Source organism: Solanum verrucosum, unplaced genomic scaffold (assembly GCF_900185275.1).
Source record: "Solanum verrucosum unplaced genomic scaffold, falcon-dt-bn FXZP01000307.1, whole genome shotgun sequence".
Lineage (NCBI taxonomy): Eukaryota > Viridiplantae > Streptophyta > Magnoliopsida > Solanales > Solanaceae > Solanum > Solanum verrucosum.
Window position 1 is genome coordinate 2,300,856 of NW_026020264.1, and position 17,241 is coordinate 2,318,096.

A 17,241-nucleotide genomic window follows, 5' to 3' on the forward strand; every position below is an offset into this window, starting at 1 on the left:
CTAAATATCTAGGTATAAGCATAACCATCTGTATACCAAATCTGAATTGCTAATATGACATAGTATTATTGAGTTAAAAGTTTAAAGAGCCACATAAGGTCAATAAGCCATAGGAAGTGATCAGTTAAGAAAAGAGTACAACAACATGAATATTTTCCTCAAACATTAAAAGATTATCACATGTGAATTTCTTGCCTCATTATATAAGCTATATAGTCAATTAACCACATGAAATGCAATACTCTAATCCAGTTTCAGCAAAATGAAGACACCGTTGTCGCTCAAAACGAGTGAAAGAGTGAAACAATAGTGACACTTCTTTTTCAAAATAATTTGTGAAAATTTGATGTGTACTCTAAATTGAAAAGCTGAGACTGCAAGAGACATACCCATCTCCATCGAACCTGCATAGAGAGGAAGTAAGGCTTAGTTTCATACTGGCAATTCTAAACAAAATCTCTTTATTAACAAAGAATGAACAAGAATGATGAATTCTTCTGTTATGTAACCTCAGAGATTGTATTTGTTGTGGTGTAGGAAAAGAGAAGAATTGAAGGAATAATAAAAGTCAGTGATGAAAATAGGTTATGAAGAGAAGAAAATACCAATGAGATCCAGCAACTGGAGCAAATTTAGGATTTGGACCAACCCTGAAAAACTCACCATTTAGGCACTCCTGTCATACAAAGTTCACAATGGATTATTAGATTTAGATATCTTTGAAGCCAACTAGACGAAGCGTTCATAAAAGGCCGTGAAGTGAAATTGTATCGTATGTTAGTTAGAGAGGTTGGCGAACTACTACGATCTATAGATTTCCCATCTATATCCAATCCCAACGCTTCAGAGGTTAATCAATAAGGAAATCCGCATTTTTTTTTATCTTCTGACCTTAAAAACTTAGGTTACATCCGATATGTTCTCCTGTGTACTACAGATTAAGGAAATAACAGAAAATGAATATGTTCATCGTCAATCTGTTTCCATGCAGCAAACATGAAAGTATGATGGGGACAAAAGGAAGTCGAGAAACAACAGAAGGAACACAATATCAACTGATTAGTAGTTTTATGAAGTAAAGCTTGTTTGTTAATCATCTAACTATTTCCTTCCTCAGGACAGATCAATATCAACTGATTCATTTGTACAGCTGAAGTTCCTGGCCTCTCCCCTACTAACAATTGCATATCAAATTGGTTTCTCTTTTTCATGATCCAATGAGTAATGAACTGAACTCTCAAACTCTCAAAAGCATACTCTGTAGAATACAGTTACGGAAAATTCAGTCTCAAAGATGCATATACTATGCAAATAACCCAGTCTATTACACTCTGATACAAGTTAACTTCAACAAGTATGGAGTTCTAATTGGTCAAAGCATATTTAGTGTCAATTTTTAGTCTAAATTTGAGAACAATTTACAATACAATCATCATTTTACCCTTACGAGCTTTTATAATCATACAAATATTCTGACACATTTAAGACCACAAATTTCAAAAGTTGTATAACCAAAAAAAATGAGATGGGGAGTTTCGTACCACAACCTCTCTATCTCCACGAGATAGTAGTAAGGTATGCATATACTTTACCCTAAACCCCACTTAGTAGGATTTCACTGGGTATGTTGTTGTTGTTGGAGTTTCGCACCACAAGTTCCATTTCTTTATTATTAGCAATAATGATTTTTTTTTAAAAACTGAAGCATCACTATTTCACTTTTTTGCAAGTTCTCTACTCAACTATCAAGTGTATCTATTTCCTATCTGAACTGTCACCAACTATTTATCAAAATGCACATCGATTTACTAGTTCCTAAAGTTTTGTTAGGAAAAAAGTGAACTAAACTGACCGGAAGATGCCCTTTAACGGGAAGGTGTTTAAGTGGAGGAGTTTCATCAGTTGGTGCAAAATTGCCCCGAAGAAAGGGGAGTGGCTTGGTTGAGTTGTTCATCAATTTGATGATCGCCCATTCTTGCCAGTCTATTGCCTTTGCAGCGACTCCATTTTGTGGCTTTGGATCAACCACCACTACTCCTCCTTCAGTTCTCGCCACTGCATTTTCTTCTTTCATCCCCATTTTCTCTTTCTCTCTAAATCAAATTTGTTGTGCTTACTTATATAGTGTAGGAGGGGAAAATGCTTGAGCTACTACTGCATGACTTTGTTGCTCTTATTTATTTAAAAATAGTAATTTAATTTTTATATTTTTAAAAAAATTACATATTAGAGATAATAGTTACTATCACACTAAAATCAACCTGAGTTTGTGGTGCACTGATCATCCTTAATCAAAGATCTCGGGTTTGAGTTTTGGGTATGAAGAAAATCTTATTAGGAGCATCACCCTTTGAATGGGTATGGGAAAATCCTTTTCGACTTAACGATTTTTAAAAATGCTAAACCAATAAGATATTTCTTATCGATTTTGGTCATTTACGGTTCGGTTTTTGGTTTAACCAATAAAAAAAATACTTATAAAACAAATATATGACTTCTCCTACAATTTGATAGGACAAAACAATAATGTAACTTTACTAATGCCCGTAAAATAGAAATAGTAATAACTAACAAGAAAAGAACTATACAAGTGTAACACAAAGAGAAATTAAGAAGAATATGGTTGTTACTTTAGGTTTTGACATTTTATATAAGGTGAAGTTATGAACTCAAAAGTCTCTATGAAGTGTAAATTAAAGGCTAAAGGAAAAAAACAGTAACTAGTAAAGTGTTGAGATTAAGAGCATGTTTGACATTGTTGTTAGGAGATCAAAAACACTTATTTTGATTAAGAAAAATATATTTCTTGAAAAAAAATTAAGGTGTTTGGTTAACAGGTTTAAGTTGCTTTTAGTGGGAAGACGAAGCAGTTTTTCTATGGTTGGGAAGAAACTAAAAATTTATGAATTTTAAGCAAAAATATAATTTTTTTTTTTTCAAGACCAAACTATCCTTGCCATATATAAACATTTACCAATACATTTCTTATATTTATTTATTTATTTTTGTGGTGGATTTTCATATGTAGTGATTTAATTTGTGAAATGACTTTGAAATTAATTTTGCTTGATATTTTTAATTATATTTAAATTATTATATTAATATTTAATTTATTTTTTATTTATCTATGTTTAATATTGATTAAAACTTTGAATATGTACATATTAATTTAATAAAAGTAAAAAATTAATTCCAATTTCATAATAGACATTTAAAATATTTTTCTCTCTATAAAATAATCTTAATATATATAAAAAGTGCATTGGCATTTGTCCTTTTTCATAATTTGACTCTCAAAAACACTTTTTAAAATGATTAGCCAAACACAATCTGCTTATAAAAAATATGTTTCAATTGAATTAACCAAACACAAATTGTTTATTTTTTCAAAAGCACTTTCCTAACAAGTCATTTTAGAAAAAGTGTTTCTTAAAATAAATTGTTTTTAACAGTAATATCAAAATTCAAACATGATCTAATATTTAATATTTATGTACAGGTGTAGTAGTAAATTACTACAATCTTAATGGGTTATCGGTTTACTCAATAATCAATATTCAAAACCAAAATCAGACTAATAACCCGATAATTTTTTTTATAAAACCATTAAAATCTCGTTAATTCAATAACCCAATTACCATAAACTAATAGCACTTTTTTTGGTTTGGTTCGTCGCTCAGTTTGATTTTTACATACTCCTAAGTGTCACCTATTAAACTGAATAGGCACTGTCACAAGTGATCTGAATTTAATCGAAGCTTCAACGCGAAATCTGAATAATATAAAATAAAAAATAAATAAATTATCACACTAAAGAGTTCTAACTGAACTTTTATTGTTATCATATATAGATGATACGTCATCAAATCCTACTAATCTGTCGAAAAAGAGTTCTAATTGGACTCTTGTTGAAATTTATTATCGTGTATATGTGGATTGTTTTTTAACCTATCTTTTCTTCAAAAATAAAATTAAAGATACAATATCAGATTTTACTTACTAACAAAAGATATAAATCAGAGTTCTAATACGTAATATTTCTTTGAGAAGAGTTCTATTTTTGTAAACTAATTTCAATGATAAATACGAATTACATAGGTTAATTTTGTATTAAGTTGTATGTTCATGTTTGTATTTTATAGTAATTTATCTATTACTCTTTCCATATTAATTTATTTTTAATATTTTAATTTGATTCGAAATATATTTAAATTAAACTAAAATATCCTCTAATTTTATCTCTTATACATGCCATAGCTACTATAGAGATAATATTTTGATATTATAACAAAGAAAGTTATGTACTAATAATATTAATTTAATATGTTTAAATAAATAAGTTTTAAACTTTTTATAAATAATTTTAAAAACTATAACAAGTGAATAATAAATGTTAGTTAATTTTAAATTAAAACATGATTATCTTTTGTAATATCTGGACATCACACGAATACGTTATTCCTCTTACTATGTGAAGAAAAATATCAATTTTATACTTCATTATATTTATCAAAAATATAAAAATTTCTCATACTCGTTTGGTGAAGTTTCATCTTTTTGGACAAATTAAAGTAACAAGTAAAAGGAATTTATGGAGTTTTCCTCTTCCATATAACAATCTAACTTATTTTCCTCAACATGACAAAGTGTAAGAAGAAAAAAAGACTCTTAATTGAAAAGGAAAGGGGAGATTGATCTCATGTTACCAATATAGAATAAGGAAAAAGGGAAAAATATGTAATTATTTGAAATGATCCGTTATACTTTTCGTTAAGTTTTTGGTTCAAAATGTCCTTATCACTACGTTTTTTTGGCTCAAAATAATCTCTTCAATTAGCAAAATAACTCAAAAATATCATTCTTACAAAAAAATTACTAGGAAAAAGGGTCAAATTTTGCATTTGAACTATTCGAAATAAGATAGGTTTGTTTATTTCAGCACCAAAGAATATCTACTAGACTCTATACGTATCAATTAACTCAAACAACCTATACAATGTACAATACGGTAAAAGAATTTATACATTATAAGATAATCACTTGAAATATGTACAAATAACTATTCATGAAAAGTGAATTGAATTTATTAGTAACACAAAATATAAGAGGCCTGCAAACCACATATTAAAAAATGAAAACTAAGCGCGCTACATATTTCAATATGTTAAAATACACTAATAATGTAAATTTGTCCTATATCAAATTATCGATGTATTTAAGTTAAACATGGATAGAAAATGTAAATAAGGGGAAGTAGTAGCTACTTACAAGCAAGTAGCCTTTGACAAGAAGGTCCTTGCAAGGAGGTGTTTCTTCATCAACAGGTCAAAGTTTCTATACACAGATTTTTTTGGTTTTTCCATCTTATTTACTTTTCTCTCTCTATTTTATACAGCGATATTTAACCATTGAGACGGATTTAGAATATAAAATTTATGAATTTTTATAGTAATGACAAGTGAATATACAATAATTGAATATATAGTCAAATAATTAATTATATTATATTATTTTGATAAATTTAATATTTGAATAAATTATATAATTTATATAGTTATATAATGTCATGTAAAAGCAATTTGAAAGATAAACTTACAACAAAAAAGAAAGTTATGAATATAGATATTATAAAAAGATATGGTAAATAATAAAATAAAATTATTAAATAATAAACAATGACAAAATGAAAAGAAAAAAATAAGTTAACAAGTCAATTGTCAAAATAGGACATTCTCTTCATTAACATAACAATGAATTTAACGATATTATATAATAAATAAAATAAAAAATAAAAAATATATTAAAATTGATAACATAATAATATGATTCAATAGGTAACAACCATCCAAACAAGCTGTAAATACACTCACAAGCACGGGCGGAAGTACAGTGTGTCGAGGGGGTTCATCCGAACCCCCTCGATAAAAAAATTACATTGTATATATAAGATCAATTTTTTTGTTTACGTGTATATATTTAAAATTGAACCCCTTGAGCATATGTCAAAGGAATAGCTCAATGGTAAACTGGATTCAAGAAAGCGCGTTTTGTGGGCTTGGTCGCGGGTTCGAATCCAGCGAGCAACAACCTTTTTTTTTCTAATTTAGAAGCGTTTTTGCTGGCTTAAATTTTAAGTGTTTTTATTAAAAATAAATAGAACAACGACGACATTTCATTAATGACTAAAATTTTATATTTTAAATCTTTAATTGAAAAGTCAACAAATAAAACACCCTCTCTTTTCTAGGGATTTCAATATTCTATTTTTTCCTCCTAGTCTTCTCTTTCAACTAGAATACTGCCTCTCGTTTTGCTGCTCGCCTGATGTCTGCTCCTGCTTGATGTCGCTGCTCGCTGTCGCTGGTGGTCCTCCGATCTCCGCGGATCATTTCATTCTATTCTCCATTCATGATTCGACCATTGATGGCAACCTCTGTAAGTTTTTGTATTTTTTTAAAAAAAAAAATCAAAATTCTATATTTGCAGTGTGTCAAAAAGAATTTTTGTGAGTTTTTGCTTTGATTTGTGTTTGTTGTCAGTCTTTCTAATGTTAAATTTGTGCTTGCTCTCCATTTGCACTTTCAGGAGCCGGAGACAATTCTAAAGGAATTGAAGAACTTGTAGAATTTTTGAATGAGTTGTGCTACTTTATTATCATTTTATAGATATGTACTTTAATTTTGTTTCTTATGATAAGTTGTAATAGTAAGAAATTATTTGAACTAAGGATTTTTTTGTCAACCCGTTTGTTATTCAATCCGTTCATATATGATCTGACCCGACCCGTTTATTTATGGATATTATTAGTGTGATTAATTTTTTTTTAACTCCCTCGATAGAATTCCTGGCTCCGCCACTGCTCACAAGATTCCATTGTTTTTGCATTGGTTATATCATTGTACTGATATAGAGATAAAAAATGGCCAAATGACCCCCTATTCTATTAGCGATTCTCAACTACACACTTATATTTTAGGAGGGTCCTATTGTTGTGTCGTAGTTTTACTATCTTTAGCAAATCACTTTTTGAAATATTCTAAGTATAAAACAATTTGAGAAAAATACTTAGAAAAAGAGTTGCCACTTAATTTTTTAAAGAAATTAAGAACACTTATAATTTTCAAAGATTTAAACAGAAAAAATCATTTGAAAATATCAAAGAGGGTTCGGGGTTCAATTTACACTTTGAGAAGGGTTTAAGCATTCGAAGTGCCCGCTAACATGCAGTTGACCTGCGACATGACTAAAATATATATTTTGACTATTTTTTTAGAAAAAAAATGATTTAACATAAGAATAATAAATTACAATATTTGGTTAACCTTGAGAAAAATAGTTAAATAAATGACACATTTTATCTCATTTTATTTTTAGAGAAAGGAATCTGAAATGATACATTTGACTTGAAATACTAGTGATTAAAATATTTATAAAACTAGATTAATTAGAATTTATTTAATTCATTTTGAAATAATAATTTAAGCCAATTTAATAAATTAAAGCATGAAAATCATTTTAAATTGATTGACTAACCTTTTTGAGAAAATGACTAAGTAAGTATATTTTATTTTAATTAATCGAAAAGGTTTTGACTAACATTATTAAAGTTTATTTGAGAAAAATACTTTTACTTAATAAAAACAAATTAAAATGAATAAAATGTGATTAAGTAAAAAACATTAAAGAACATCTCTTTTTAAGAACCAAAGGTTTAACTTAATTGAAGATATAAAATTTTGGCCAATATACTTGATTAATAAAATAAATGAACACAAAAACATGAAATGTATTAAAATTACACCAACACAAAGAAAATAACTCATCTTTTGGGGAATCTAATTAAATTAGTTAACAATTCTAAAGTTAGAGTTAATGATAAGAAAACAAACAATAAATCAAGATAATTAAATAATTTAAAGGCAAAGGAGAAATGAATTTGGGCCCCCTTTTCTGGGCCAAACTCGCTGCTGACTTGGGCTTTTGGCTCAATCCAGTTTTCGTATACAGTTGTTGTATACCAGTGTATATCTAATGTATACAGCCCTTTTTCCGCTGTCGAAGACCTGTTTCAGCTTCCAATTTCTTCAGACATTGACGAGGATGACTCAAATGAGACGTTGAGCATAGCTCGGTAGGGATGTAAGGGAAAGAGTCGAAATGGATTCATCCGGATGGGATTCATGCATAAAGAGAAAGGAGAAAGCAATTAGATTCACACACATACTCGTATATAACAAATAAGAGGGACAACTAAATATCCATATCCGAGAAGATGTAACAACCTTTGGGGATAAAAGCAAACAATAATCTTTTGCACATGCTACCTAAATTTATATATTAATAGTGTAGCTAACCTATGAAAACAAAGAAAAGACAAATACCAATATACATGTCATGAAGATAAGTTGCAAACTAAAACTAGATATACTAAAAGATATTGCTCAGCTAAACATGAAAAAGAAAATATATGTTGTATTCAAGTTGAGCTAGCAAAACAGTGAAGTCATTTTAGACTTCATCATTCACAAGCAAGGCATTGTGCAAGAGGAACTTAAATCTATTTAATTTAAAAGCAAATGAATCAAACTAATACCAATATTCAAGTGTTAATATTGAATAAAAGAACACCACGTAAAGCATGCATTTAGGGTGTGTTTGGTATGAAGGAAAATATTTTCCAAATCAACTCATTTTCCTCAAATTTAAGGAAAATGACTTCCCTTCAAAACCTAAGGAAAACATTTTCCAAAACTATCTTCCAACTTCAAATTACAATTAATTTTTTGTTGAAAAATCAATTTATTTTGTCCTTACCCTCAAACCAACCCCCAACCATCCCCCCTCCAAAAAAAATAATAATTTTAAAGCTTATTTTTAAATTCAATTTTTTTACCCCCACCCTCACTCCTTCCCCCACCCCCTCGAAAAAAATATTAAAAATTATTTTTAAAAGATATTTCTAATTTCAATTTTTTATTTTTTTACCCCTTACCCCTTACCCACTACCCTCATCAACTCCCTATCAACCCCCCAACCCCCTTCAAAAAAAATAAACATTAAATTTGTTTTTAAAAAATATTTTAAACTTCAAATTTTTATTTTTTCTTCCCGATCCTCGATCACCTACCCCCCTCCCCGGCTGGGCCCCTCCCCCCCCCCAAAAAAAAATTGAGTTTGTTTTTAAAAAATATTTTTAACTTCAAAATTTTATTTTTTCACCCCTATACTCGATCCCCCCAATCCACCCACCCCCTACTCGCCACCCCTACCCCAAAAAATAATAATTTAAGTTTGTTTTTAAAAAATATTTTCAACTTCAAAATTTTATATTTTCACCCTACCCTCGACCTCCCCACCCACCCACCCTACCACCCCCAAAAATATTTTAAGTTTGTCTTTTAAAAAATATTGTCAACTTCAAAATTTCATTTTTTTACCCTACCCTTGATCCCCCACCCACCCACCCCTACTAGCCCCCCCCCCCCCCCCCCCCAAAAAAAAAATAAATAAAATTAAGTTTGTTTTTAAAAAGTATTTTCAATTTCAAATTTTCATTTTTTCACCCCTACCCTCGAACCCCCACCCACCCACCCCCCTACCAGCCAAAAAAATTTTTAAGTTTGTTTTTAAAAAATATTTTCAATTTCAAAATTTCATTTTTAACCCCTACCCTCGATCCCCCACCCATCCACCCCTTACCAGCCCCCCTCCAACCACCCCAAAAAATAATTTTAAGTTTGTTTTTCAAAAATATTTTCAATTTCAAAATTTCTTTTTTTTCACCCCTGCCCCCCACCCCCCCTACCCCCAATTTTTTTTTTTAAAGTTTGTTTTTAAAAAATATTTTCAACATCAAAAATTTATTTTTTCACCCCAACCCTCGACCCCCCACCCCCTACCAGCCCCTACCCCACCCACCCCTCTACCAGCCTCCACCCCACAAAAAAAAATTAAGTTTGTTTTTTAAAAAATATTTTCAACTTCAAAATTTCAATTTTTCACTCCTACACTCGACACCCCCCGCTCACCCACCCCCTACCCCCCACCCCCCAAAAAAATTTAAGTTTGTTTTTAAAAAATATTTTCAATTTCAAAAATTATTTTCTACTCTAGTAAAAATAAAAGATATTTCTCAAAAATATGTTTCATTCATAAATCAAACACTAAAAATCTTTTCCGAAAAATATTTTCTACTCAGCAACCAAACATGAAAAAATAAGTCAAAAATCAATTTGCTTTCCAGAAAAATATTTTCTAGGAAAACATTTTCCTTCATACCAAACACACCCTTAAAGGAAAAACATAATGTTATTAAAAAGCTATCACCATACCTCTTATAGGACTCATATGGATACTACTGTTGCAAAACTACAAACTACTCTTTTCACTAAAACAAATACCACAAGTAGAGATTTAACAAATCAACAATTACTCTGCACTAAATCATGATCAGTTAAAAGCATCAAAAGAAATAATAAAGAAAAATTAGTGTTCTAATGAGATATCCAGCCCACTCATGTTATATCCAAGTTTGAGCTAGCACTTTCTAACCTTCTGGACATTAATAAGTAACCAAATGAATATTAAACAAACACCATTTCTTAATTAAAGTTAAAACCGAGGAAAGGAAGGCAAACATGATCAAGTAGGAAACTGGGAATATTGTTTAAACAAACATGGTCCCGACAACTCAAATATGGTAATCAAACCTTCAAAGATAAATCTATGAATCACCACTTCAATGAGGCACCCTATTAAGACTAAACTAAGTAAGATTACAAGATTTAAACACGACCCAAGTGAAGAAAACAGATCACATGGCCGCAAGTAATTCCTAAGTTGAAACTAGATGAATATCAAGTCATCTCGAGTGAAACGAGGCAGTGGCTCGACTAACTATGGAGATACAAAACCGCGGTAACAAATATAACGACCAAAAGGAACTTTATCAAAGCTCTATTCATGCTTACAACCCAAAAATTCATGGTAAAACAACACTACGAAAACACTAAAAGAGGAACCATAGACATCTAGCAGCAAAATATATACCAAAGCTTGAACATACACACACCATATCGAAATAAACTGTAAGAGGGAGCGAGATTACCATTCTTGGACCAGCGACTGAGACAACGAGCAAAGAAGGGCAGCGATTCTTCCACCACAAAATTTGAATACGAACAACAAAGCAAGAAAATCTAAGCAGTGACCTTTTCGGAACTTAAAACCAGAGAACTAATTATAAAATTTAAAGTGTAAAATGATTATTGACAAAGAAACTCAAACTTCAAAGCCTCTTCCTCTGCTCGCCCCCCTTGAATAAAAACTAAGGAGGCTATTTATAGATGGGTGAAAGGGCAAATTTAGGGGGTAAAATCCGTTTGAATTTTGAATCTACCCGTTCCTTTTCGAGGCAACAGTGGAAGGGATGAGAAATACAGTGCTTCCGCGAAAGGGGGAGAAGGAGACGTGAGGGTTTGATGCTGAGGCTGCTAGGGTATGAGTTCTGTAAGGTAGTTGGGCGAGATTTTCGGGTTTGCAGCACAATTTCCGCTGGGATCTCGTCTGGCGTCTGGTTTTGGACGAAATAGGGTCATTTGGTTTTGTGAAAGGAAGAAGAAAACGCAGGGGTGGGTCGGGCATTACTGTTTCTGCGTGAAAAGGAAGAAGAACGAAGAGTACAAGGGTCTTTTGGTATTGTACACGTTTGGGTATTTGGTGTTGCTGTTGTATTTGGACAAGACAAAGGTGGGCTAGGTCTTTGTAATTGACTGGAAAAGTGGGCTGCTGGAATTTGGGCCTTGAAATTGGCCCAGATACGGCACAAGATTGGAGGCAAAATGAGTTAGATTTATAATGAAGGGTTTGGCCAAATGAATTGAAATTATAGCCAATTATATTTAAGAAGTCAACCGAATCGAGTTGATTTGCAAATTCGGCTAAAATTTAAATAGAATGAATTAATATAATTAATTTACGAGCTTCTTAATCTTTACAAAAATAAAATAATTAACTTAATTATAAACTAAATAACTTAAAATTATATCCATAATTAAAGGTAAACTAATTTAATCAAATATTTACTAAAACTAAAAAAAAATTGAGATGATTTTTGAATATTCAAAAAATATACTAATTATATATATATATATATATATATTAGGTTAAAAATCATAAAATGACGGAATTACTTAAAATGACTTGAAAAAATATTTTGAATTTTATAAAGTCAATTATTTCACATCGTTGGAAATTTAAGAAGCTCGATAATTAATTTATATTGTAGAGGGCCAAAATTGGGTGTCAACACCTATTACCTCCTTGAACTATTTTATAGTAGAATTATTTGCTCCCTAATGCTAAGTTGGCAAAGAAAGTGTAATTCACTTTCTCAAAGAGAGTGAGATGAAAACTTTCTTATTTTTCTTTTTCATATTAGTTTTCTGATTATTATTTTTTAAATTAATGTAAGCTACTTTTTACTTTTATTTATCTTTTCCATTTTATTTAAGTTGTCTGAAAAAAGTATTAAATTACCTCACTGTTAATAATAGTTACTACTAAAGCTATCTCCTTTCTTCTTCTTTTTTCAAAAGAAATCGACTTCACTTGAAAAAAATAGGAGAATATGAGATCAAATTAAAAATCAACACTTTTGCATAGCTAAGTAAGATAAGTTGAAGCACAAGAACCCAAAATTGAACAATATAGAGGAAACCCAGTTGAGTAAATAAAATAACAAAGCATCAAAGTCAAAATTAGTATCTTTTACAACTAAATTTTTACTATTTCAAGTATAACAATGCACAAAATTGAAGAAACCCAGATTCGAATCAGATCTGAAAGTTGATTAGTGATTATTATACAAGTATATCAACATCAAATTCTTTAACATGAACAACCCTGAAGATTTTCTACTTTTAAATTGTTTTGAGTTAAATCAATATGTTTACGACTTTGAAAATCTGTAAACTTTCAAGGATTTCACCAATCAAATTCATATCTCATTCAAATATACTTCATTTTTTAGCTTCCCAAACTCCGACAATATTCTCATCTGAGAACACCCATTAAATACCAAGCCTAGATATTCAAGATTGGCTTGTATAAGAAAATTGAGAACTTCTCTGAAAATAAGTCAAACAAAGATTAAGAAACTAAAATTTTTGAGGTTTTAGAAATGGAACTTGGAATTTCCACTTTAATGGCAGAAAATTTGTAGCAAAGAAAAGGAAAAAGAAAAGAAGAATGGGATGAAATAGAAAAGAAAACAAATTTAAAAGGGAAATAGAATAAAAAAGTAAAATAATAATATTTTAATAAAAAAATACAATATATTTACGTGGCATCGCGCGTGCAGCCCACCTCTTACCACAAATCTAGGTGTGCCCTTTTAAGGGGCAATATATTCCACTTTTAAAATGTCTAGGGGGTAATAGGACCCCGTTAAGTATAAGTGTGTAGTCGAGAATTGACTAATAGATTGAAGGTCATTTGACCATTTTCTCTACTGATATATAACCAAAAACTATTTTGAAAAAAAAAAAACAAAAAATATTTATGGCCAGGAAACTTTAGCAGTTCCATTATCATTTGTATAATATAAAATGAGTGCAGATACATGCAGAAAACTTGACATACATTTATTACTATGTTTTAGTCACCAGTAGCCACCTGCTCATAAGAGGTACTATGAACATATATCACAGAATAATATTGATGATGCCAATTGAAAACAGAGTTGCATGTTGTTAGTAGACTGACTTTCTGATCCACTCTTCTTAAGTATGTCTCACATTTTGGCTTGCTCTTGAATTTGTTCCTGCACAGAGGACGATGAATTGCGATAATGAGACCAAGTTTAAACCAAAATGTTAAAAGAGAGAAACAGCAAATTGCAACTCTACAGAATGTTGAATGAGATCACATGTTTAAATCCTCTCAATTTCGCACTCTGGACCGTTTCATATATGTCAAAGAATGTTAGCTTAACTCACCTCTGTGACAAAGAAGGCATGGAATCCAAATGGAACTCTTTTGGGTAATTCAACAACTGCCACAGGTTCAGCTGACATTGTTTTCGCATCAATTACATTCACTGATGACTTTCTGCATAATGTACACCAGAGAATGGAATTGGTCAGAGAATATTTCAAGTTTCTAGCACAAAATAATGAACACAATTATATCTCTGAAAGGAAAGGCATTACATTGGTCAGCACCTATCTAGGATTTATTCGACCAAGAGTTCTCCTTTCTGAGTATATATCTCAAGGAATTCAAAGATGATAGAGAACCATTTTACGTTATGAAAAGTAGATATGTAGTAGAGGCTATAGTTTTGCTTAGAAAACTGATGAAAATTAATATGTAGAGGAAGATGGATCGCTACAATGGTATTCAATGACTTAGAAGAGAATATGACAAGAGTACCAAGAGTAAGTCCTTTTGTGGGTGTTGAGAAGGAAAAAATCCATATCAAATATATGTGTTGATAGAAGATATGTATAAGGGAACTGTCACAAGTGTGAGAAGAGGAATTACAAAGGAGTATTCTATAACCGGGAGTTTATGTGAGGGATCTACCTTATGCCTTTACTTGTTTCCCTTAGTTATGAACAAACTACCAATAGTAACATGATAAGGTATGGGAACTGTAGATGCTATCATGTTAATTGACAACTTCTAAGTGATTTAGTTATAACTTTGGACAAAAATTCTAGACCAAGGTTTTAGGATGGGTAGAGTTAGACAAAAATACATATATTACAAGTTTACTCTCCATAAGAAGTATAAAGGTGAACTGAGATCGGTTGGGATTGTGATACATAATTGATGAATTTAGACATCTAGAATCAGTTTTCAGGGAGAATGAAATATTAGATGAAGATATATCTAGTAGAATGAAATTGGGATGGTTGAATTGGACGTGCACTAGAGGGTGCTAGGCAATATAGAAGATACCTAACAAACTGAAAGGAGATTCCTTTAGATACTTGTGAGACTAACAATTTAGTAATATGAAGTGAATGTTGAGGCTCTAATGCCCAATAACAATATATCTACAAGAGAAGTGTTGTAGAAATGTGGATATTAAGATATAGAGTACTCGAAGTTATCAAATGGTTAAAGAGGGTGCAAATTGTTAAATTAGGTCTTAGACCTAACTCACACCCCAAAAGCTAGCTCTAAAGGAGGAGGATTGCACAAACCTTATAAGGAGTCTAACCATCTCATTAACCACCGATGTGGGACTTTTGTCATTCTTTAACACCCCACCTCACACTCAGTGCTTAGCATCTGGTGCGTGGGCAATTTTGATTTTGGGGGCCCCAACATCGGGTGAGACGGGCCCTACTCTGATACCATGCTAAATTAGGTCTTAGACCTAACTCACACCCCAAAAGCTAGCTCTAAGGAAGGAGGATTGCCCAAGCCTTATAAGGAGTCTACCCATCTCATTAACCACCGATGTGGGACTTTTGTCATTCTTTAACACAATTCACATACGTAGAATGGTTTGGACATATCATAAATAGACCTCCAAGTGCACCAATTTATAGGTGTTGACACTATGGTGTTCGAAGACACTAAAAGGGACGAGGTAGATGTAAAATGTCATGGAGAGAAATTGACTTAGAAGACAATCTTTTGGAATCAGTCTTTTTTTAGTTTGGAAGGTAGCTTGTATAAAAACAACTGTTCATAGGTTGCCTAATCGAAAAATGCCAAGATGATAGAACTTTATATATTGGTACTAATAGAACATAGTGGAAGTAAATGACCCATATAAGCGATACAAACTAGTCAGGAGGCTTAGTGTTGCTAATCTTATATTAAGTCTGAGTAGGAAAGAATGTGAGATTTATAGGACCATCTCATTCTAGAGAACCCATAATTGCCTTAAAAGACAAACCACTTACCATTTCTGCAATAAAGGTGGATCCAAATAGAGAGGAATATACACATGACTCTTAACCCTAACTAGTTTGATATTACAGTGTGTTTGACTGATCGAATGATAACTTCCTTTCATTTTGATAATGAACTTGTGAAAAATTTGGAGAACATTCAGCAGGAGGTTGCCTAACAGGGCACCACCTTAAATATTTTTTGGGCATGCCACAATCTTCAAATCATAATTGTGAGTTGTATTATTATGCTCTTTTACTTATTGCTAGGCTTGAAGCAGAAAGCAGTTAGATGAAATCTACATCCCTTTCCCACTTTGGTTTGCTTTAAAAAAGTAAATTCAACTTAAAGACAGTCAATGTCAAATCTTTTGGTCTCATAGAGAAAAGGTCCAAGTCATAGTAATTGTGTATTTTGTATATGCAATGCAAGAGAGTGGTAGAGGAGTACCCAGTGTTCTCATCATGTACAAACAATATTAAGTAGCCATCATCCTCTTCACATTCAGTCCCAGGCTGACGGGGAACAAATATTGCTTCTGAGCCAAATCTTCCTGGTCCAAGGTCGAATATTCCAGGAACATTTCCACCTACTTCAAGCTTTGTTTTTCCAGTCTCTGGTTCCGCATGCAAATCAAATTTGACAACTCCTGTGATCTGGGCAGCGTTGTTTAAAATGGTTCCATATACATAGCGTTGCTTCCTAAATTTTGCAAAAGTCACTATCATCACGATAACATAAGGAATGAAAACGATATGATCAAATCCCTAAAATTAAGGCACATAAGGGATGAAAATGAGATGATCAAATCACTAAAATTAAGGCAAGCATTCTCTCAACGCTTGTGAATAAAAGATGAAGCAAGAGAGACAGCCAGTGGATGAAGATGTCCCTAACTTCCTATGAAGCATTTCAACAGCAATTAATCCACATTTTGGATATTTTATGTAGTGCAGGAATTTCAGAATTAAAATGAAAATTTTGTAACATCTGACCTTCCAGTGTAGTTCTCGTTGATCCGTGGAAACTCAACAGCAGCCTCTGACAGTTTCTTCTGTGATGCTAAACCACTCTTCATATTGAACCTCATCTCATACCTGACAATTACGACTAAAATCAAGATACTTGGAAGATCTGAAAGTCAATTAAGATCATCAGGTTGGAGTGACCCTACAACTCATTTGTGAAACCGTCACGCTGTTCATCTTTATCAGTTCCTTTAATCGCATCTAGATCTGGATTCTGCAGGCGGGAAGTGATCAAGACCACGTCATCTCCCTCCTCCCAAGCATTGGCTGGTCAAACAATGAAACAAAACTCAGTTTGGAT

The 17,241-nt window shown here is 31.6% G+C and overlaps 1 protein-coding gene across 3 annotated transcripts in view; it reads right to left on the bottom strand.

Moving 5' to 3' along the window:
* The window catches only part of LOC125833637 (carotenoid 9,10(9',10')-cleavage dioxygenase 1-like), a 40,220-nt gene that overhangs the window by 10,736 nt on the left and 12,243 nt on the right, over positions 1-17,241 (bottom strand). For 2 of the 3 annotated variants that reach the window (XM_049512803.1, XM_049512804.1), the window contains exons 10-14: positions 17,087-17,207; positions 16,908-17,009; positions 16,363-16,614; positions 13,998-14,109; positions 13,540-13,822 (exon numbers count right to left, since the gene is read on the bottom strand). The exons of the other annotated variant lie outside the window; for it this stretch is intronic. In XM_049512803.1, coding sequence (XP_049368760.1) covers positions 13,793-13,822; positions 13,998-14,109; positions 16,363-16,614; positions 16,908-17,009; positions 17,087-17,207 — 617 coding nt within the window. In that variant the 3' untranslated portion in view covers positions 13,540-13,792. Of the gene's footprint in view, positions 1-13,539; positions 13,823-13,997; positions 14,110-16,362; positions 16,615-16,907; positions 17,010-17,086; positions 17,208-17,241 lie in introns of those variants that run through there. 3 annotated transcript variants of the gene reach the window in all.